The sequence below is a fragment of the Sceloporus undulatus genome, chromosome 1 (assembly GCF_019175285.1).
Source record: "Sceloporus undulatus isolate JIND9_A2432 ecotype Alabama chromosome 1, SceUnd_v1.1, whole genome shotgun sequence".
In the NCBI taxonomy this organism is placed as follows: domain Eukaryota; kingdom Metazoa; phylum Chordata; class Lepidosauria; order Squamata; family Phrynosomatidae; genus Sceloporus; species Sceloporus undulatus.
This window is the reverse complement of record NC_056522.1, coordinates 344,999,545-345,021,554: the sequence shown is the minus strand read 5'-3', so window position 1 is coordinate 345,021,554 and position 22,010 is coordinate 344,999,545. Positions and strand designations below refer to the sequence as shown.

The following is a 22,010-nucleotide window of genomic DNA, read 5'->3' as shown; positions in this document are numbered from 1 at the left end:
TTCCGGTTGGACCTAGCTGTTTTCTCCCTTCCATAAAAAAATGAAATCACAGCAAATGATTCTTCTGATCCTGTTAGTGGAGTTCTTGATTAATTCAGTCATGTTTTTATTATTTAGATGCCAGAAACTGTTTTAATTCATTTCTTGATTATCATTTAGTAAAGTTACAACAACAAATATCTTGGCAGTGGTATATGGAAACTGAGTGTAATTTCATATAGAACACTGAACTTTCACATCTTAGTAAATGTTGTCCCTGGCCCAGTCCCACTTGCAGACAGCTAGTGACTCTGGTGGGACTAAACATTCCTGTTCATTTTTTTTAAACCCCTCTCATGTTGCTATTCTAATAGGATTCAGATGAAGAGTGGAATTGCATCTGCAACAGTTCCACCTATATAACCTTGAATATCCTTTGCTGGATTGGGGTGACAACATGATGATGGATTATCAAGGCTTTGTGTACTCTGTGCTAAAAGAAGGTGGAGTGTATGAGTGAGGAGAAGTTCTGCACCCTAGGACACCATCTGAAGGCACATATGATGAAGTACCTTTGTTGAAACTGAGCAACTGAAATTGAAAAACGTTGAGGCAATGACTCCCACTGATCAACAGCATTCCTGCTGGCCCAGGCTCTGATTTCTGAGATTTCTGCAGGCCTACATAAACCTGAGCATGTCTTCTCTTAGGAAAACCTTAAGAAATTGTACATCTTTGTGTACTTTTAAAGAAATTTGAAATTCTCTACGCTCAAACATACCATCTCTTTGTAGACTCCATCCACACATCCCTTTGTATGACCTACTTCCTTGACACCTCCTCCTCCTCCTGATTGTGTTAAAATCTTGTGCTTAAGTCATTCAACAACTTCTCAGAATTGACAGGAAAATTGACCTGAATCAGCGGCCAAGACGTTATTCTGTCACTGAAGAGACTTTATGCTTTATGATAAGCAGGTAAATTGTAATACTGTGATGTTGCACTGACAAGGCTTTTTGATCCAGCAGAGGGTTTCATCAACTTCAGAGACAGGTAGTGACTCGCATTGCTCTTGCAGCCCTCTGTACCCCTTTTTTCCTGTCCTGAAGGAAATTTCCAGAGACGATTTGAGGGGTGCAGGGGTTAGAGGAAATTTCGAAACAGTCTCTTTTCCTATTCCATTGATAAAACTCTTGCTGGAACAAAAACCCTTCTTTCACAGAAAGGACTCCAGTGGGGTATAACCATATAATTTTTTTCTCCTTAGATTAATTTCAGTGAATTATCTATCTTCTCTCCCTTTTGTATTACTGCTAGGAACAACATTTTCCATTTCATTGTGTTCTTTCTTGTATAAAGGATTTAATACTTGTATTTAGGCTCTTGCCAATCTCATTGGTTCCTCCCTTTATTTATTTATTTGGGGTGAAAAAATCAGAGCTGTTTTTCTCTGTTTAAGTTAAAATTCTAACAGGAGCCCCCTTGCTTTTCTGAAGGTGTCAGAACGGGTAGAGAGAAGACTTCAGAAGATAGGACAAGAAATTCGCTCAGAAAGGCAGCTGGTAGAAAGACGCCAGGATCAACTGGGACACATGTCTGTGCATCTCCAGGAGGTATGCAAAAAGGCCTTTTCATACATGCAGAACTGCACTACTGCTACTTGTTAGCTATCTAAATGTTTGCTAATGATTTACAGGGGTGACTGCCATTCTTGCACATGTGTTTTGTTGGGGGATCAAGGAAACTATCAGGAAGCTATACATCAAAGGGGTTCTCATCCCTGAAGCAGGAAGTATTAAACATTTGGTTGTGAATACACATCAGTTTTTGAAAGTGAGCTGCTTGAAAACAAATTTCAGTTGCACTTAAGATTTAAACTGTTAAAAGGCATTTTTAACAACTGCCTTATGAATACGGTGTGCTTGAAACCCAAATATGATGTAATGGGCAGCCAGTTCTCCTAGTGCTGTATAATCAGCAGTGCTTAAAGCACAATGCATCTGGCAGAGTACAAGAGTGCACTGTGGAGACAAACTGAGCATTTGTTTGCTTTAGAAAAGAAAATTAAGGCCTTTTTTGCCCCTCTCTTTGAAAAGAGTGCCTGAAATGCGTGCTAGGAGAGCTGGTGGATTTGCTCCACCCTAAGACTTGAGAAGCCAGGGAAATAAAATATAGGCCTCATAATTTTAGATTTAATATAAGTGCTTGGGCGATTATTTGGATAGTCATCTCTGACTGACTTTACTCTGGTGTCTCACAGAGCCTGTGAAAAGTTTAATTTCATATTTGGTTGCTTTAATACATGTGGTGACCTATGTGCTTTTTAAAAAAGGCAATTGCAGATTATACAGTGCAGTATAAACTGGTGAGGATTAATTTAGATTGACACTTTCTGTTCTGAAAGAGTAACTCTCCCTTTAGCGGTCACATTTTTTAAAAAAGAAAAGAAAGATAACACACATTTTAATTTGGGTAAAGGTAATACTTAGCTCTTCAAATTCATGTGTGTTTCTTGGGTCAAAGGTTTTTTGTACTCGCCCTCCCTTTAAATTGCATGGAATGGAGGACTGTTAGAATGGAATGGAAAGGAAGGAGTTGTAAATTTTACAGAGAAAATCCTCTTGTTGTCTGGCATTCTATTAATCCTTCCCTGGCCCATGTTTTTATTTCTTGATTTAGGAAGCTGATACATATTTTTAAATGATTACCAGCAACTATATGTATATATTTTTGCAAGTTGATATAGCTTTCTGTTGACATTTGGAGTTTCGTTTCTCAAATCACCTTGCAGTTGATATGGAATGTTTTACTTGAAGTGTTTTTGCCCTAATGTTACCATAGTTAGTTTTGATTCTAGAGGTAGTTGTTTAATTTAGATTGCATAGAGTTATCTATCATACATGAAGTAATTGTTCTGAGCAAAAGAGAGGAGAAAAAGAACTATGCTACATAAACCCAACAGCCTATCTAATCCTAGATAAAATTTAGCGTAGTGGTTGGAGCAACTGCAGTTGGGGATATCTGGGTTCTAGCTTTATCCAAGCTTTGGCCCAGTCACTTATTTCTTAGCTTAACCTTTATTTATTTATTTATTGAATTTATATCCACCTTTCTCCCAAAATGGAATTCAAGGAAGCCTACCTTATAGGATTGTCATAAGAATAAAGCGCGGAGTAGGAAAACCATGTATGTTGCTTGAGCTCAAGAAAGGAAGGGCATCAGTATCTAGTACCTTGTTCTCACGACAGTCATCAATGTGCCTCTGGAAAGCCCATAAGCAGGATATAAGCACGATAATACCCTATCCATAGCAAAATAAGCAAACAAATACCAAACTAACCAACCAACTCTCTCCAAAAAATAATATACTTCAACAATATATCTTGTTCTAACTTGATTATTACATCACCAAAAATCAATGATTAATATACTTTGCCAATAGTTGCCACAACTTTACAGGAACAGATCAATAAGTTGATATAAAACAAGGAAGTGTCAGTGGCCTTTCTCAAAGACAAATAAGACTGATGGTACACTTAAGATACATGAACAATTCTTATCAGTCATTGTGAATCATAGAATCATAGAATAATAGAGTTGGAAGAGACCGCAAGGGCCATCCAGTCCAGCCCCCTTCCATGCAGGAAATCCAAATCAAAGCATCCCCGACAGATGACCATCCAGCCTCTGTTTAAAGACCAAGGAGGGAGATTCCACTGCACTCCGAGGGAGTGTGTTCCACTGTTGGACAGCCCTTACTGTTAGGAAGTTCCTCCTAATGTTGAGGTGGAATCTCTTTTGCTGTAGCTTGCATCCATTGTTCCGGGTCCTAGTCTCTGGAGCAGCAGAAAACAAGCTTGCTCCTTCCTCAATATGACATCCCTTCAAATATTTAAACAGGACTATCATATCACCTCTTAACCTTCTCTTCTCCAGGCTAAACATCCCCAGCTCACTAAGTCATTCCTTATAGAGCATGGCTTCCAGGCCCTTCACCATTTTAGTCGCTCTCCTTTGGACATGCTCCAGTTTCTCCACTTCCTTTTAAAATTGTGGTGCCCAGAAATGGACACAATATTCCAGGTGTGGCCCGACCAGAGCAGGATATAGTGGCACTATTACTTCCCTTGATCTAGACACTATACTTTTATTGATGCAGCCTAAAATTGCATTGGCCTTTTTAGCTGCTGCGTTGTACTGTTGACTCATGTTCAACTTGTGGCCTACTTGGACTCCTAGATCTCTTTCACATGTAGTTTCATTCAGCCAGGTGTCGCCCATCCTATATCTGTGCATTTCATTTTTCCACCCTAAGTGCAGTACCTTACATTTCTCCATGTTGAATTTCGTTATGTTAGCTTTGGCCCAGCTGTCTAGTCTGTTCAGGTCATCTTGAATTTTGATCGTGTCCTCTGGGGTATGGGGTAGTAGCTACTCACCCTAGTTTGGTGTCATCTGCAAATTTGATAAGTATGCCCCCAATTTTGTCCTCCAAGTCATTGATAAAGATGTTGAATAGCACTGGGCCCAGGACAGAGCCCTGTGGGACCCCACTGGTCACTTCTCTCTAGGATGAAAAGGAGCCATTGTTGAGCACTCTTTGGCTTCGGTCAGTCAACCAATTACAAATCCATGTAACAGTTGCCTTGTCTAGCCCATATTTTACAAGCTTGTTTGCAAGAATGTCATGGGAACTTTGTCAAAGGCCTTACTGAAATCAAGATATACTATATCCACAGCATTCCCTTCATCTAACAAGCTGGTAATTTTATCAAAAAAAGAGATCAGGTTTGTCTGGCATGACTTCTTTCTCTGAAACCCATGTTGACTTTTTGTGATTATGGCATTGCTTTCTAGATGTTCACAGACTCTCTGTTTAATGATCTGCTCCAGAATCTTTCCTGGTATAAATGTCAGACTAACTGGACGATAATTGTTGGGATCCTCTTTTTTCCCTTTTTGAAGATGGGGACAACGTTTGCCCTCCTCCAGTCTGCTGGGACTTCTCCTGTTCTTCAGGAGTTCTCAAAAGATTATTGCCAATGGCTCTGATATTACATTTGCCAGCTCTTTTAATACCCTTGGATGTAGTTCATCTGGTCCTGGAAACTTAAAAGTCATTTAGATTAACAAGGTATTCTTCTACTATCTCTTTACTTATTCTGTGCTGAAATCCCCCTATTCTGTCCTCTGCTCCATTATCCTCAGGTTGAGCACTCTTTTCCTTTTCTGAGAACACTGAGGCAAAGAAGGTGTTGAGTAATTCTGCCTTTTCTCTGTCTTCTGTTAACATTTTGCCTTCTTCTCCACAGAGTGGCCCTACTGTTTCCATCTTCTTTCTTTTGCTGCAGACATATCCAAAAAAGCCTTTTTATTGTTTTTAACCTCTCTAGCAAGCCTGAGTTCATTCTGCGCTTTAGCTTTTCTGACTTTACCCCTACAAATGCCTGCTATTTCTTTGAATTCCTCTTTGGTGATTTCCCCATTTATCCATTTCTTATACATGCTCTGTTTAAAGGTTAGCTCAGTTGAAAGTTCCTTAGTCATCAATCCTGGTTTCTTGAGACACCTCCCATTTTTCTTCCTCATTGGAACTGTTTCAAATTGTGTGTTCAATATCTCCCTTTTGAGAAAGTTCCATCCATCCTGAACTCTTTTATCTTTTAGTATTCCTGACCATGGGATTACCCCCAGTATTTCTTTAAGTTTACTAAAATCTAGAAGGTGTGTCTGACTATGCCTGGCTTCTCCTTTCCATTGTATAACAAACTCCAGGAGAACATAGTCTCTTCCACCTAAGGATCCCACCCCTTGCACTCCATTAACTAGGTCATCCCTGTTGGTTAGGATCAGATCCAAAATAACTGGCCCCCTTGTTGCCTCTTCCACCTTTTGGACAGTGAAACTGTCTCAAAGGCAAGTGAGGAATTTGCTAGACCTTGAGGATTTGGCTGAGTTTGAATTCCAGCAAATATCAGGATAGTTGAAGTTGCCCATCACTACTACATCTCTCCTTTCTGAGTGTGTAGTCATCTGTTCTAGAAAGGCATAATCCAATTCCTCTGTCTGACTCGGGGGTCTGTAGTAGACTCCCACAATAACATCCTTGTTGTTTCCCTCCCCTTTAATTTTTATCCAGATGCTCTCCACCTGGCTTCCAGGATTGATGTCCTGGATCTCTTCACTGGTGTAAATGTCCCTGACGAATAAGACTATTCCTCCTCCTTTCTTGTTTGGCCTATTTTTCTTGAAAAGGTTATACCCCTCTATTTCTACATTCCAATCATGAGACTCATCCCACCAGGTTTCAGTGATGTCTATTATATCATATTTGCTTTGTTGTACTAGGAGTTCAAGTTCAGCTTGCTTATTTCCCATATTCTGTGCATTAGTGTAGATACATTTAAGACCATGTGTTTCCTTTATTTGCTGCCTGTGCAAACATTTTTTTTTCTCCCACTATTGGGTCCTTGCACTGTTTGTCTTGTTCCCTCTATGACAGTTTGGCTATTTTCTCCATCCCTGTTGTCTCCCTCCCCCACGGAACTCAGTTTAAAGCCCTCCTGATCAAATTCTTGAGGCTACTGGCAAAAACGTTTCTGCCAACTGGCGTGAGATGCAATCCATCCCTTGCCAGAAGTCCTTCCTCATGGAACCTCAGTCCATGATCCATGAATCCAAACCGTTCTTGGCGGCACCATCTACGGAGCCAGTTGTTTACATCCACTATTTTCTTCTCCCTTCCTGGACCATGCCCTTCGACTGGGAGAAGAGATGAGAGGACAACCTGTGCATCCACTTCTTTCAACTTCCTACCCAAAGCCTCATAATACCTTATGATATTCTGAAGGCTGTGCCTTACAGTATCATTGGTTCCCACATGAACCAAAAGAAAGGGATAATGGTCAGTGGGCTTGACAAGTCTTGTCAGCCTCTTTGTCACATCATGGATCTTTGCCCCAGGGAGACAACACACCTCCCGAGACATCTTGTCAGGCCTACAAACCACTGGTTCAGTGCCTCTCAGCAAAGAGTCCCTCACGACCACCACACGCCTCCTCCGAGGCTTAGCAGCATCTGTTCCCTTTGGTGGTACTGCCAGGGTCCCCTGCTCTGTCCCTGAAGTCTGTCCCTGCTGCTCTTCCTCATCATCTCTGATAACAGACAGAGATTCAAATTGATTCTGTAGCTGCAATCTCCCATAACGTTTCCTGGTTTTCCTAGTTCTGTGTGTGACTTTCCTCCCACCATCAACTTATGTAGTATGTGAAGGGCCCTCCTCCTCCCCAGCAACTTCCTCTGTGTGTTTCCCATTCAGGACCATCTGGTCCGTTCTGGTCAGGAAAACCTATTGCTTCTTATGATGCTGAAGTGTAGCTACCTGGGCCTCCAGCTGCTGTACTTTCACTTCTAAGAGGGCCATCACTTAGGGCAGGTGAAGTTCCCCACATCTCTAGGCAAGAATACAAACATCCCACAAGTGTTGCAGGTGACTGCAGCAGGGCCTTCAGTGTCCATACTGAAAAGTCTTAAGGAGGCACTGAACAAGACTGTGGGCTTCCCCTGCTAAACACCAGTGTAAAGAACCCCTCTGTTAAAGTGCTCAATCAACTGGGACTCTAGTTATGTACAGCGCTCCTGGCAGCTAGCTAGTTCAGAGGCAAGTCTCTGATGCACTTCCATTGAGCAAAGTTCCCACAAGCCCCTTAAGGAAAAAAGGGAAAAGAAAACGTGGAAAATTAAAGGAGCCCACCCTCCAACGACGTTCTCAGGTCAGCTTTTCCTCTGTTCTCCAAAACTTCCTTGACTATACAAGAAAAATTAAAAATTTGTGCGCCATTAGGCATGCGCCTCTCTCAGCCTGCTTTGCAATTAGGCTTCTAGCTCCTCCCACAGTAGCAGCCCAAGTTTAAAAGTTTAGATCTTACCAAGCACAAGGACAAAGAAGACCAGCCTTTCCTCCTTTTAGCAGCATTCAGAACAACTTCCTTTGCCAGCCACTGGTGCCCTCTGCATCTGCTACTTTTTCTCTTTACTGTTGTGGTTGCTCCTCTGAGATAAGCAGTGACAGGTGATATGCCTTAGCTTCTGTCTCTGAATGGTGTTGCAGACTGTGTCCAACAAGAGGGAGCACATGAGTCGACAATATGATACAACAGTAAAAAGAAATGGATCCACACAGGCCTTGTTGCCCAAGGGCCTCCTTAAACCTGGAACTGGCACTGTTTGGTAGAATCTGATGAACTGAGTTCCTCAGAAGATACAGGGAGATTTGTGGCAAGGGCAGGAAGAAACAAAGAAGGGGAGGTGGACAGGAGAGGAAAAGCTGGTAATTTGATTAGGTAGATTACTTTTTCATATAATTAAAAAGCCGTATCTTAAAGAGGGTGGGATTTAAACTGGGAATTAAAAAAGTTAATCTTGTAGAAAAAGGAGGAAAGTGTGTTTTGCTTTTTAAACATGATTTTCCATGCATTGCGAAGCCTACATGCACAAGAGCTTGGCTAAGTAAAAGAAATTTGTCAACTTAGCCAAGTGATGCCAATGTAAAATATAGTGTGGCTTAGACCACACAGCTGTGTGCTGAGGGTAAGAAGTCATTTATTCCCACATGAACTGGATTATTTGGCATCAAATCTGCTTCTCACCACTTATTTTCTTTCACTTCTTCTCAAATATTTATGACACCAATACATCTTTATAAAAGGCTGCAGGATCATTGTGGCCACAAGACGTCAGTATTTTGCCATCCTTGAACAGCAATAACGCCAGCTAAATTCCACTGCACATTGCAGACCATGAAGGTGCTGAACACGTATCTTATTATGATGTTAGAGGTGTACACTTGTCCCTCCCTTTTTGTGGATTTGGTGTACTGGGAGTTTTAGTCCCAGTGTTTCCAAACTCTGATTTTTTTGCAGGAACACTGTGAAAAGACTTAACAACTACATATGTTGAGATCATGTAGATAAAAGAGTCTAGCAGTAGACTCTTGGCTAATCCAGTATTAGGTCTCTAACAGAACCAGTCCAGATCCTCTGACTGGCCAAAAGCGGCTGAGGATGAGCAAAGTACAAACTGGAGATAACCATCCCCTGTTCTTATGGAACCTACCACAAATCTTGCACTGTACTCAAATCCCTTAAGATATTGGTGGACACATTTCAGGATGCTAGAAAAACAGAGAGGTAGGTCCTGGAGAGTGAGATGCAACAAGGGATACTTTGAATTTCAGTAGCAAATTGTCATGCGAGGGACAAAATGTAGAGAGAACAAAGTTTCAGAACAAAGAGAAAGAAATAATATAAAATGATATTACAGTCAGTCTTCCATTTCCACGGATTCAAGCATCCACAGCTTGCAAATATTCAAAAAGTATATAAATTCTTAAAAGTAAACCATGATTTTTCCATTTTATAAAAGGGACACCATTTTACTATCCGTTGTATTTTAAAAAAACTTGAACATCCACCGATTTTGGTATCTATGGGGGGGGGGGTCCTGGAACCAAACCCTAGTGGATAGCTAGGGCCCACTGTATTTCACTTTCAAAGGCATAGCCACATTAGACTGAATCAGTATGCAAAGGGATCTTGTAGCACCTTTGAGATGAAATGGGAGAAAGAAAGAAATTGGTACCATAAGCTTTCATAGGCTTAGGACCCTTTGCATTATTATTTGAGATGAAGGGTGACACAAAGATTCCTTGTTTGGAAGTCTACCATGGACATGGCATGGACTCAGGCTTTTATCACTTTTGGGACATACTATGGTAGTCACCTAAGACCATAGTGTATTGTGATTTATTATATTAAGCTGGGCTAATATATGTAATGATGGCAACACTCAGTGGCTAGTTAAGTCACTGTATTCTAAGACTCAACACTCTATGGCTAGCTAAGTTCAAAAATAGAATTTGAAATGGAGGCCTCTGGATCACTGAGTTTCCTAGGATTATGAGTACTCCATATAACAAATATGGATAGAGATCAAGGAAGGAAATTATTATTATTTATTATTATACTTTATTTATATAGTGCTGTAGATTTACACAGCACAGTATATACACTTGGCTTGAGAACCCATGACTTCAGACCTCATGGGGATGGGGAAGTTGTAGGTAGGCATTGCTATATCCATCTGACTAGGGGCTGCACCTATCTAGTTTGCTACTGGTGCATTTTGACAACCCAGTGCCAAGTCCCCCACCCATGAGATTTAGTTTTCAAATCAAGTGTTTTAAAGCACAACCACACTTTCAGTACTGTAATTTTGCATAAACAAAAGAAGCATGTTGCACATGCACTTTGTCTTTAAAAGGAAAATGCAATGCTTTTGCCAGTGGTGCAACTGTAAATTCAATGGTATTGAAGTCCACAGGAAAAGGCAGGTCACAGGGCTGACATAGTTTTCTCTCTTAATGTGAGGCCTGGTTCTCTGAAGTTCTGAGAGGCCCACATATGTTTAGGGGGCTCATGTCTAGTATCCGAGGGCCTCACGTATCTAGTATAAAAGAACCACAGGGGTGCCAGGCAGTTTTTTTTTCCTTTCAGTTATAGTATGATTGAACTGTGCCATGAAATGGAAGATGTATGGAATGCTAGAGTAGGTGTGTCACATGAAACTCTATGGGGCATATACAGTAATAAGGCAGCATGGTGGTTCAAATAAGAGGTTAACTCTGGCTCTTCTTTGGGCCTCTGTGACTCACATAAATGAGTTATCCTGCACACATACAGTGCATTTTGGGACCTTCTGGAGTCTAGAACCTTTGAACTGTGTGTTGTGTTTCAGGCCCAGCAGATTCTAGTTGCAATGTCTAAGATGGCAGGATTCAGGCAAGAACTGCAATCAAAGAAAGGGCACTCTGGAAACAAGGTCAAGCCAGACTCTGTTCAAATCAGTAGAATCTTACCAGAGAGTAGGCAAGAGTCCAAAAGTAGAGTCCAAGCCAGGTCAGATGAATCAAAGTCTAACCAAAAACCAAACAAGGCAAGCAAAGACCAACCAGAGGCAGACTAGCCCTGCTCCCTAAATGCTGATTCACAGTTAACACTTATAGATGTCCCCTGATTGACCAGGATTTGCATTCTCGTGGAGGAATCCCATTGCTGTGTGTGTGCATGTGGCCAGAAGCATGTAAGTCCTTTTGAGCCATCAGAAGGGGTTAGGTTTACATTTTGGCAATTGTTTCTTCCATGTTTTTAAGTCTCATATTCCTGTTCATAACTGTCAGCTATGTGGCAAACATTTGAATTTTCTGGGGAGACCAGCTTGCTAAAACAAAACAATACTCAAGACTATTTTATAACTCTAAATATAATATGGCCAAAAATTGTATTCCTTCATAGAATTTGAAAGGTCAGGTGTATCATCTTTGTGGATGCTTTCAGCATTTAGGGAGCAGGGCTAGTCTGCCTCTGGTTGGTCTTTGCTTGCCTTGCTTTCAGAGTTCTAGAAGACTGTAAAGCAAGATTTTCTTTGGTTAAATTCTTGGGTGAATTTCTCCTTGGAATGATTTGTTCATCTGTTTGTTTGGCTATACTACTACTACTACTACTAATAATAATACTGTTTATAGCCCGCTTTTCCAAAGAGATCAAAGCGGGTTACAACAAAGGTACTACACAATGTACAAATTTACAAACAGCATCCACATAAAAAATCCATGACAATACATCAGAGTATTAAAAACAAGATAAAAATTACAAGGTTAAAAACCACAACAATAACTATCTTAAAATGCTAGTGTAACGGGGAGAGAACAGAAATCACAGCGTCTGGGGGAAAGCCCGTTGGAAGAGGAAGGTCTTCAGCTTCTTCCTGAACAGGTCAAGGGAGGTAACTGAGCGGAGCTTGCCGGGAAGAGAGTTCCAAAGCTGCGGGGCCGAGTTGGAAAATGCCCTCTGTGCAGTCACGGTGTACTTCGTATCAGGAATCCTCAACAATTGCTTCCCGGCCGATCGGAGAGTGTGGGGCGGATTATATGAGGAGAGGCGGTCCTCCAAGTACCCTGGGCCCAAGCCATTTAGGGCTTTATAGGTAATAACCAACACCTTGTATTGGGCTTGGAAGCGAATGGGCAGCCAATGAAGATCTTGCAAAATAGGTGTTATGTGGCTAGTCCTGGAGCATCCAGTGACTAACCTAGCTGCCATATTCTGCACTAATTGAAGCTTCCGAGTTTGGTATGCTAAACATGCTGCCCATCAGTTTACCTAAGGACTGCTATTTAGTTCATGGTATTGAAATTTCCTGGAATTAAAAAAAGTTTCCAGATAGGAGCATTTTGAGAATAACTTTGTTTAACATTAATTGTACATGTGCTGTGCAGCTTCATATTTATTCTTCTATAGCCTTGCATTTTTAATTAGAAAAATATAGCAAACACAATTGCTCTTGACACTGTATGACACTGCTGCTGTAATTGCTCTCCTTCTTATCTGAATTTGATTTGTCACTCCACAACATTATCAGAGTTTATTTAGGTATTAGCCTCTTTGGGGAAAGTGTCATTAACTCTGTGTTTTTTAAAGTTAAAGTGTTATGCTATTCATGACACTTAATTATTTAAAAAAACTGCTTTGCTTTATTCAGATGATTACTTAAAATAAATTAATCTGACGCCTGCACAATGGGCTGTTTCCTTGTAAATATGGGCTGTGATCCAAAGAGCAACTTTCAGCGTGCCCAAGAGCTTGAGCATGCCTGTGGGATTTTTTGACGCCATCTCACTAACTGAATTTCAAAGTCCTCTTAGTAGCAGAAGAACTTTTTCATGTAGGGTAAGACCCCTCCAATTGTGGTAAATTTGATTTGTGGTTTTTGTTCAAGTCCAGCTGTGATGCATTGGGAGACTGCCCTTTTACTCACTTGTTTATTTAAATGGTCACAGTAACGGTTGAACAGCTAAGAAAAGATATGGCCTGGCTTTGAAGATGTGTAGGATCCCAGTGCCATTCACTGTTTCCTTAGACCCCCTTTTCTTGGTGTACAACATTCAACCTGAGAGGCTATTTAATTGACATTTCTTTCTTTATATCATTGAATAGCTATTTATTTTATTTTATTTTTTAAAATTTTTTTATGAGAAGCTATAGCAACACATTAAGAACAAGCCAGGATATTAGGGATTGGTTCTTTCTTTCTTTCTTTCTTTCTTTCTTTCTTTCTTTCTTTCTTTCTTTCTTTCTTTCTCTTTTAGGCTTTAAGTGGCAACATGAATGTACCACATGCAAACAGTTTAGCAAACATATTGTAAACTTACTTGCAGGTCTGCTGTATGATCAGTTTTGATTCTAAGATGTTTTTGTAGTGAGAGTGTGCACGCATGATGTTCTGTCATATATGCAGGTTTCTTAAAACCAGTATAGTTATGGACTGCTTATTTTTACTACACCTGGAAAATAAAATGGGATGGCATATTTCAAAATACCAGAGAGGTGAGAGATTGCTTTTTTATTTCATGTTATTGCTGTTTAATGGCCTAAATATCCTTCGGTACTGCATTGTTAAGCTGAGGTGGCATATTGATTTCCAAGACTCTGAGTTAAGATGCCTTAATATTAAGATGCCTAATTCTATTTCTTCATTAGGGAATCTTCTCCAACTGATTATTATTTCTGTTTTCCTTGCACTAGTGTATATTACACATTGGAGTCAGTGTGTAAGGAGCTTCTAAACTGTGGAACGTGACATGGTAAAGAACAGGGTAGTTTCCTTTCACGAAGTCAGGGTATCTGTCCATCTTGTCTGTACAGTATGCTTTCACTAGCAGGAGTTCTGCAGTCTCTCAGGCAGTCTCTTGCCATCATCTGCTACCTGTCTCTGAAAAGAAACTGGATATGCCAAAGACTGAATTGTGGATGTTTTTCAGACAAAACATGTACTTTCAACTGAGCTATGGTCTCTTGCCTAAGAGAAGTACAATATAATATTGATGGGGTATATCCAAGATAATATTCAGACTAAAGGCTAGCTCATTGTGTAGTTCTGAATACCATTTCTTTTCTATGATGCATTTTAAATCTTTCATGCATTACACTTTTAGAGATTGGTGTGACTTATGGTCACTCCTCTGGGTTTAAAACTGTAAAACAGGAAACTGCCTGGAAAAAAAGTTGCCCTTTCCATGTGCCTTTGTAAGGGGTTGAAGGACTGCTTCAAATTCTTAGCATCAGATTTGCAGGTGCCAAGGCAACAGTTCTCTGGAATTTATACTGCCTGTTGCATTGTAGTCTCAAAGGGATATATTTCAGGCTATGATATTCACTCATTTATCTAATACATGTGCAGAATTTCCAGAGATAGGAAAGTTAAAAGAACAGTGTTAACTGTTTGTGAGCTCAAAACTCTAATTTGGTTCATCTGATTGGGGGGTCAGGTTATTATTTATTTATTTATTTTATAGCACTGTAAATGTACACAGCACTGTGCGTATAGGTTTTAAAACTTACTTTGAGATTAAGTTGCCATTTAAATTTAAAATGAACAGTGCTATACCCATTTACCTATGAGGAAGCCTTCCTGACCTTAGTAGGACTTCCTTTTTAGTAGACATATGGGAGTTAGTGTTGTAATGATTTTAATCCCCACTTCACCCATAAACTGAAACCTGAGGAACATTTCTGTCAGAGCTCCTCTGTTCCTGAGCACAGGAGTTCATCTTTCTGAGCCAAGGAGATGGCAGTAGTGGCCATGAGACTCAGGAAGGGACGATTGGGCCTGACATTTCTAAGGGGGACCCACAGACACTTTAGATGTACCTTTTAGGATCTCATCAGCATGGGCTACATTTCAACCCATCCAACTCTAAGAAAAATTCTGAGACACACTGACCTCATTCTTGGAAATCAATCCATGATTGCCTCAAACCATGATGAGGCCCTGGACTTCAACACATGTAACTTCCCTCTCCCACCAGTCAGGTTGCTTACAGGCATGAGGAAACCTATTTCTCAAACTCTGCTTTGGCTGCAAGAATGGAGGGGGTTGGTGTTCCTAGACACTTATTGTTAGCTGATGGAGAAGGAACCATCTACGAATGGGCTAACTCTTGTTCCCGCTAAGGCATTGTATTATTTTTAAATGAATCTCTATTGGCCCTCCTCCTCCTGCCTCAGTTCATCTTCTTTCTTCACCCAGGAAAGGTTGTACAGTCAGCCCTCCGTATCCACAGATTTTTTTATCCACAGATTCATGTATCTATGGCTTACAAATATTTAAAAAATATATAAATTTGAAAAGGCAAACTTTGGTTTTGCTATTTTATACAAGGGACAGCATTTTACTCTGCCATTGTATTTAATGGGACTTGAGCATCCACTGATTTAGTTACGCACGAAGGGTCCTGGGACTAAACCTCAGTGAATAACAAGGGCCCACTGTATGTCTGTCTTGACCGCTTTCACTAGCCTTATTACTTCAATTTAAACTTCTATTTTCTTCTTTCGCCTTCCTCATTCTCTGTAATTAAAAAAGAAGCCTTTAGCCTTTCATTTCCCATGTTAGCTTTCTCCTTCACTATTTCCCCCCTCCCTTTCTATCACTTTTCTTTCCCTTTGCAACTAGGGATTCCATATCCTGCCTGTAGGTGGGACAATCCCTGTTTGGGCAGTGCCATCCCGGTCCGGTTTGGTGTCAAAACTGGGACGGCACCACCCGCGGCCACCTCCGCCCCCGCTGAGGCCTGGGAGAGCTCTCCATGGTTGGAGCTCCGGCCGCGGAGACACTCCCTCCCAGGCCCCAGCGAGGCCTTGGAGGCGGCTCTGCAATCGCGGAATCCTCCAAGGCTTCGCCGAGGCCAGGGATGAGGAGGAGGCCGCTTGCCACCACGGCGATGGCCGCGATGATGGGTGGCCCCCGCACCCCTTCCCGGCCTGAGAGGAGACCAAGGCTTCCTCCCAAGTCAGGGAGGAGGAGGAGGACAAAGTTTTAAAATTTCCTGGCCATTTTCTGGCCAGGAAATTTAAAAAAAATAAAATAAAATAAAATAAAAAGGTCCTACATTTTTAAACCTTGTCCTACATTTGTCCTGGTTTGGAGGTCCTCAGGTATGGCAACCCTATTTGCACCTCTTTATCAAATGCACCCTTGGAATGGCCAGGACTAGGTTGGCAACTGTAAGTCAGAGGACTTTTTTTTCAGCCGCCCCTAGACTGTGAATTGAGAGATTCAACAGCTGAATTCACTGTCTGAATTCAAAAGAGCATTAAAGACCAGTCTCTTCCGGCAGGCTTCTTCAAATGATTTTTAAATTGTGAGTTTTAAATTATGAATTTTAAATTTATTTATTTATTTATTTAATGTTTATCCTGCCTTTCTCCCAAAGTGGGACCCAAGGCGGCTAACATATATAAAACACAACAATTAAAATTGTACAATTAAATTAATAAAAATATAGATTGTTTTAATATGTGTACTATTTATTGTCCTTTTATTTGATGTGTTTTTTAACTAATGTCTTTTTAACTGATGTTTGTTTGTTAATTGTTGTTGTTCCATTTGTTTCTGTTAGTTCTGATCTCTTCGAATTTTATGATAGATAGCTCCAAGAAATGTTGGTTCTTAAGGTCCACTCACTTTAGTGCTTCCTACATATCTTCCTACACATCTAGGGATGCAGTGGCTTAATGGTTAAGTTGCCAAGTCTGATGATCAGAAGATCAGAAGGTTGGCAGTTTGAGGCCCAAGTGCTGCATGATGGGGTGAGATCCCATCATTAGTCCCAGCTTTTGCCAACCTAGCAGTCCAAAAGCATGTAAATGCAAGTAGATAGATAAGTACCACTTCTCAGTGGGAAGGTAACAGCTTTCGGTGCAGTTATGCTGGCCACATAATAATAATAATAATAATAATAATAATAATAATAATAAATTTTATTTATACCCCGCCCTTCCATGGATATGATCAGGGCGGCTGATCCAGAGTAGTCCTCGGACAATGCTGACTCTTCAGCTTAGAAACGGAGATAAGCACTGCCCCCTACAGTTGGTTATGACTAGACATTCATGTCAAGGGACTACCTTTACATATGTTATGCCTTAACTTTATTAAATCTTGTATAATGTTTTAGAAATTAGAAAAAGGAATTCCTTTCTTAGTTCTGTTCTTTTGCACAATCAAAAATGAAAGCATATGTAACTATACTATAATGAAACCACAGAGAATTGTGCAAAAGCTCCAGGCACTGCAGTTTCTTGGGTCAGGGTTTCTGTCATAGATTGGCTTTGTTTACAGAAAATCCAAAAACACTTAGATTCTTTACTGTGCAGCAAGACCCTGCCTCTTGTTGAATGCTGTGGCATTTGATTCTTACATAATGTGAAATAGTGGTTAGCCTACTGTTAGTTATTTTAGTAATGTTGAGATTATTTGATTAACAAGCACTGATGTTGCAAATGGTCACTCTGCTTACTGTGCATACAATTAAATTTCAGTTCAGTGATCATAGACTGTAATTCTAGCATTATACAACACTTGACCCCTCTCTTTATTGCTGGCTTTACTTCATCCATGGGTATTTATATACCTGTCAGCAGGGGATGGCTTCTTCTGATAAAGTAGATTCTAGTTCATAAAAACATATACCATAAAAAAAGCTTTATGGTGTCTGTTGGTTTTTTCATTCGACTTTGTGCTTGGGTTATGGTCACTTGGTGCAGGGTTCTCAGTAGTTGTTCTACTGAACTTGGAGGATTAAAAATTCACCACGATAAATACAGGGCAGGGGAGTGTCTCACTTGTAGCTTCCATAGTGAGGGGGGTTTACAGTTCTTTCCTAGGCCCCAGCAGACAAGGAACTCTGGTTTTCCATTGACCTTTCCATTGAATTGTGGCCATTGTCCTGTGAAAATAAGGTGTAAGAGAAGGATTCACCTTATTTCAACAATGAAGTGGGCTTCCAAAGGTCTTCTGTGTTGTAATGGTGCTTTAAAACAAGGTGGGTGCTTTCCACATGCTTTGTTTTTTCAGTAATAATTGTGTCTTTCTTAGCTGCTGGCAAGCAACAACAGCAGCAACAAGACATGAACAAATCCAGCATGGAGGAGCAGTGAGAACCACAAAATTGAACAGGGGATACAACAACAGTAGAGAGCCATCGGGTATTGTAGTTTGAGTATTGGACTAGGATGCCAAAAGAGCAGGGTTAAAAGTTTCCACTTGGCCATAGAAACTAACTGGGTGACTTTGGTCAAGTCACACTCTCTCAGCTTCAGGTAAAAGCAATTGCAAACCCCCTCTGAACAGATCTGGCCAAGAAAACCCCACAATAAGGATCATCTTAGAGTCACCATGGCCCCATACAGACAGGCCAAAATAAAGCTGCTTCGGGTCACTTTGGAGATATGCTGTTTAAATGATGCATGCGTTCTAAGAGTCCAGAAGCTGCACCAAAGCTGTGTTCCAGTCCTAAGGAAGCAGCTTTATTTTGGCCTGTCTGTATGGGGCCTATAAGTCAGAAATAACTTGAAGGCAGACAAAAACAAATAAAGCAACAGTGCCAAGCTCTAAGGAGTGAAAGCATGCAGCCATACAGTATTTTCTTTCTTCCCTAAGTAAATGAACAACCCTCATCCTCAAAAGACTCCAAAGCATGTACACATCAGTAATTTAATTCCTGTATAATATAACTCACACCTCTTTTGAACTGACCTAAACAGCAAGGAAAGACAACTAAGCTCTGAGTAATTTATTGGCTACAGCTTGAATGCTAATTATGAAATATTGAAAAACCTTAATGCTGTCGCTACTTGATTGAATTGTGTAGAAAAAATGTGGTATACTATGAACATGTTGAAGCTGTCAGCAATTTTGAAGGTGTGAGATGTTTAGAACTATGCATTACTGGCACATAAAAGGTATTCAGACTTGTGATATTTTGTAGTAGTAGGTTTCCTAGAAAAATGTATACAGTGGTACTTCGGGATACGAAATACCCAGGTTACGAAATTTTCGGGATACGAAAAAATCCCATAGGGAATCATTGTTCCGGGTTACGAATGTTTTTTCGGGTTACGAAAAAACTTTTGGTGCTTTTTTCGGCTTTTTCGCACGGAATCGCGGCTTTTCCCCATTAGCGCCTATGGCAATTCGGCTTACGAAGGCTTTTCGGGTTACGAAAGCGGCCGCGTTACGAATTAATTTCGTAACCCGAGGCACCACTGTACTGTTGAAAACCTTGCCAGTTTGATTATGATAATGATAAAAGTGTTAACGGCACCTTTTGCCACTGTTCTATATGGCTTTTAAAAAGGAACTACATATAACACAATGGCAAAACTCATACCTATTTTATATTTAGCCATGGGATTTAGAAGCCAGAAAGCACTAAATAATTGTTTGCTTTAATAGTGTTTATAAAATCAATATTAAAGTGATACTGTATACAAAAGCTAAAGGAAATTATAAAAAAACAATTAGGCTGTTCTGAGGGCGGAGGTGGTGATAGCATTAAAAAAGTGCATATTGTATAAGAGGATTTTGGGATTTAGTTCCAAAGTTTGTAAGTAATTGAATATATCGTATTATTATATCTAATGTATCATGTGAAACGTAGAAACTGACAACTGTATGGCAATATTTGGAATAGAGGAAATAAAATTTATTTAAAAAAATAATAATCCTATGCTTACTTTTGTTTTATCAAGTGTATTCACACAATTTAATAATCCAGATGCATTGCATTGACTTCTAGGGGCATTTTCTGAACTCATGGGAATTTCACTGTAATTCAGGGGATATAAATATTCCTTTTTCTTCTCTTTTTTCCCTTGCTTTTCTTTTTGTTTTAATATGTGGATGTAGTTTCACTAATGTTATTATTGTGAGTTAATAGTGTGTTTATTCGTTAATAAAAATATATTTAAAATGTTCCATATTCACAAAAATGTTTTTGAGAGTCAAATCATAGGTGTTCCACAATGCTCAAACACTCAGAGCCAGAAAACATGTTCACACTTGTACTGAGCCGATGATACTTTCCTACAAAACATATAATAAACATACTGTATGTACTCATGTATGAGTCTAGAAATTTTAGTAAAAAAAAATGACCCAAAAACTTGAGCTGATTTATCCACAGGTCAATGTAAGTACTGTACTTTAACTGTTACAAAGAAAAGGACCTATTCCCTGGTAAAAGGCAAGAATGTAATTTGCCCTAGCAGCATTGCCCTCCCTTCTCTCTCATCCATGCAGCTTTTAATGTGAGCACAAACAGTTATGCCTGCTGTAAGTTAGTAAGTTTTTTGGCATTATTTTCCTTTTCTTCATCCTTTAGATCCTTTGTTCCATGGCCCTACGCTTTTCATATCATATCAAAATCCCTAATTTTGGCCTCCAGATATGTCCTCGACCTATACACAAGGCCAACTTATGGTTGAGTATAAACTGCAACCTTTGTGCCCTGAAATACTGCCACTGTTATTTCCAGTTGAAAACAAAATGAATCAAATGACAACAGCATGCCATCCGCAAAAACCTGAGAAACTACATCAACAATGTAGGAAACTAACTGTTGTTCATTATCTGCAGGAATTCCTAAAATTAATAGAATAGAATATTGGGGTAATTTTTTACACCAATAACAAATTAGTCTCTGCTAAGGAAAATGCCGTCCAGCACTTTCTTTATGCTAGCCCCTTTGAAGATAAATAGAACATATTATTTGAATACTGCATTGGGCCTTGCAAGTAATTTTCCCACATAAGGTAAAACACCTGCTTGTTGTTGTTTTTTAAATAGTCTATCGTACTGCAGAAGTAATGGAGTTGAGGTTGTGTATTAAATGAGCTCTTAATTTTATTCGTGTTCAGTGTTCCCTTGAGTTACCCGAGAAACAAGCAAGGAATTTGATTATTTATTTGTTTCTTTTTGGAAATGTCCCACCAGTTACCTTTCATTTAGCTTATTAAACTGGAGTTTGCAGATATGCATCCACCACAGTCTCACTCAGTTGAGCTCATAGCCATATGGACATGGGATGTCCTGTATGCAGCGGTGCCACCAGCCTTCTGAATATTGGAGGGTCACATTATTGATGCTTCCAATTGTATCTCCCCCCCGCCTCCATCGGCCCACCATCCCATACAAAAATTAGCCCAGGAGGATATCTCATTATAAAACTGAATGGCAGATTTGTTGGCATAGTTATAAACCAAGGGTTTCATTTTAAAAATAAAAACACATTTTTTTTCTTTGTCTTCAAGGCTTTAAAGCAACAAGATGCTAAATCTAATGAAGCAGAAGTGGCCTTAAAAAGTAAAATCTTTAAAATGGAAGGTGAAAAAAGCAAAGTAAGTTTGCAATTTTAAAAATTTTTGTGCTATTTATGATATGTTGTGTTCTTTTCTTCACTGATGCAGTCTCGCTTGGAAAATGATGAGGATAAAAGGGGCAGAGGTAGGGTTGCCATAGCGCCGGACCTCAAAACCAGGAAAAATGTAGGACAAAATTTTCAAATGTAGGACACACAAAAATGTGTCCTACATTTGAAAATTCTGTCCTACATTTCCCCTGGCGATCGCGGCGGGGAGCGGAGGCCAAGCGGCGAGGGAAAGCCTCCACTTAAGGAGGCTTTACTTCCCCGCCTGGGCCCCGGGCCTTACAGCGATCGCCGCGGCCTCCCCTCGTTCCTGGCCCCCGCTGGGACCAGGGGGGAGGAGGCCTGCGCGATCGCCGCGGCCTCCCTTGTTCCGGGCCCCCGCGGGACCAGGAAGGAGGGAGAGGACTGCGCGATCGCCGCGGCCTCCCCTGTTCCTGGCCCCCGCTGGGACCAGGAAGGAGGGAGGAGGCTGCAGGGAGGCGGGGAGGTTGGCGTGGCTGCACCCAAGAGGCGCCGCCTCCCTGCAGCCTCCTCCGCCCCAGGCCTCGCTGCCCTCCTTTTCCTCCGCGCGGCCATGCGCGGTGGAGGAGGGCAGCGAGGCCCCAGGGTTGCCCAGCAACCCCGTTGCAACCGGGCTTTTCCCGGTTTTTGGCTGCACCCGTGCCGTGACCGGACAGGAAAAACCCGGTTGCAACCGGGTTATGGC

General features: G+C 40.7%; 1 protein-coding gene across 12 annotated transcripts in view; it reads left to right on the top strand.

Annotated features, from left to right (window-relative positions):
• Positions 1–22,010, top strand: part of CEP128 (centrosomal protein 128) — a 288,826-nt gene that overhangs the window by 50,382 nt on the left and 216,434 nt on the right. For all 12 annotated transcript variants that reach the window (XR_006101452.1, XR_006101450.1, XR_006101451.1 and 9 more), the window contains 2 exons: positions 1,476–1,592; positions 21,189–21,275. Coding sequence is in view for 8 of the 12 variants with exons in the window: in XM_042445851.1 (XP_042301785.1) it covers positions 1,476–1,592; positions 21,189–21,275 (204 nt within the window). In the remaining 4 variants the exon portion in view is untranslated. The remainder of the gene's footprint in view (positions 1–1,475; positions 1,593–21,188; positions 21,276–22,010) is intronic.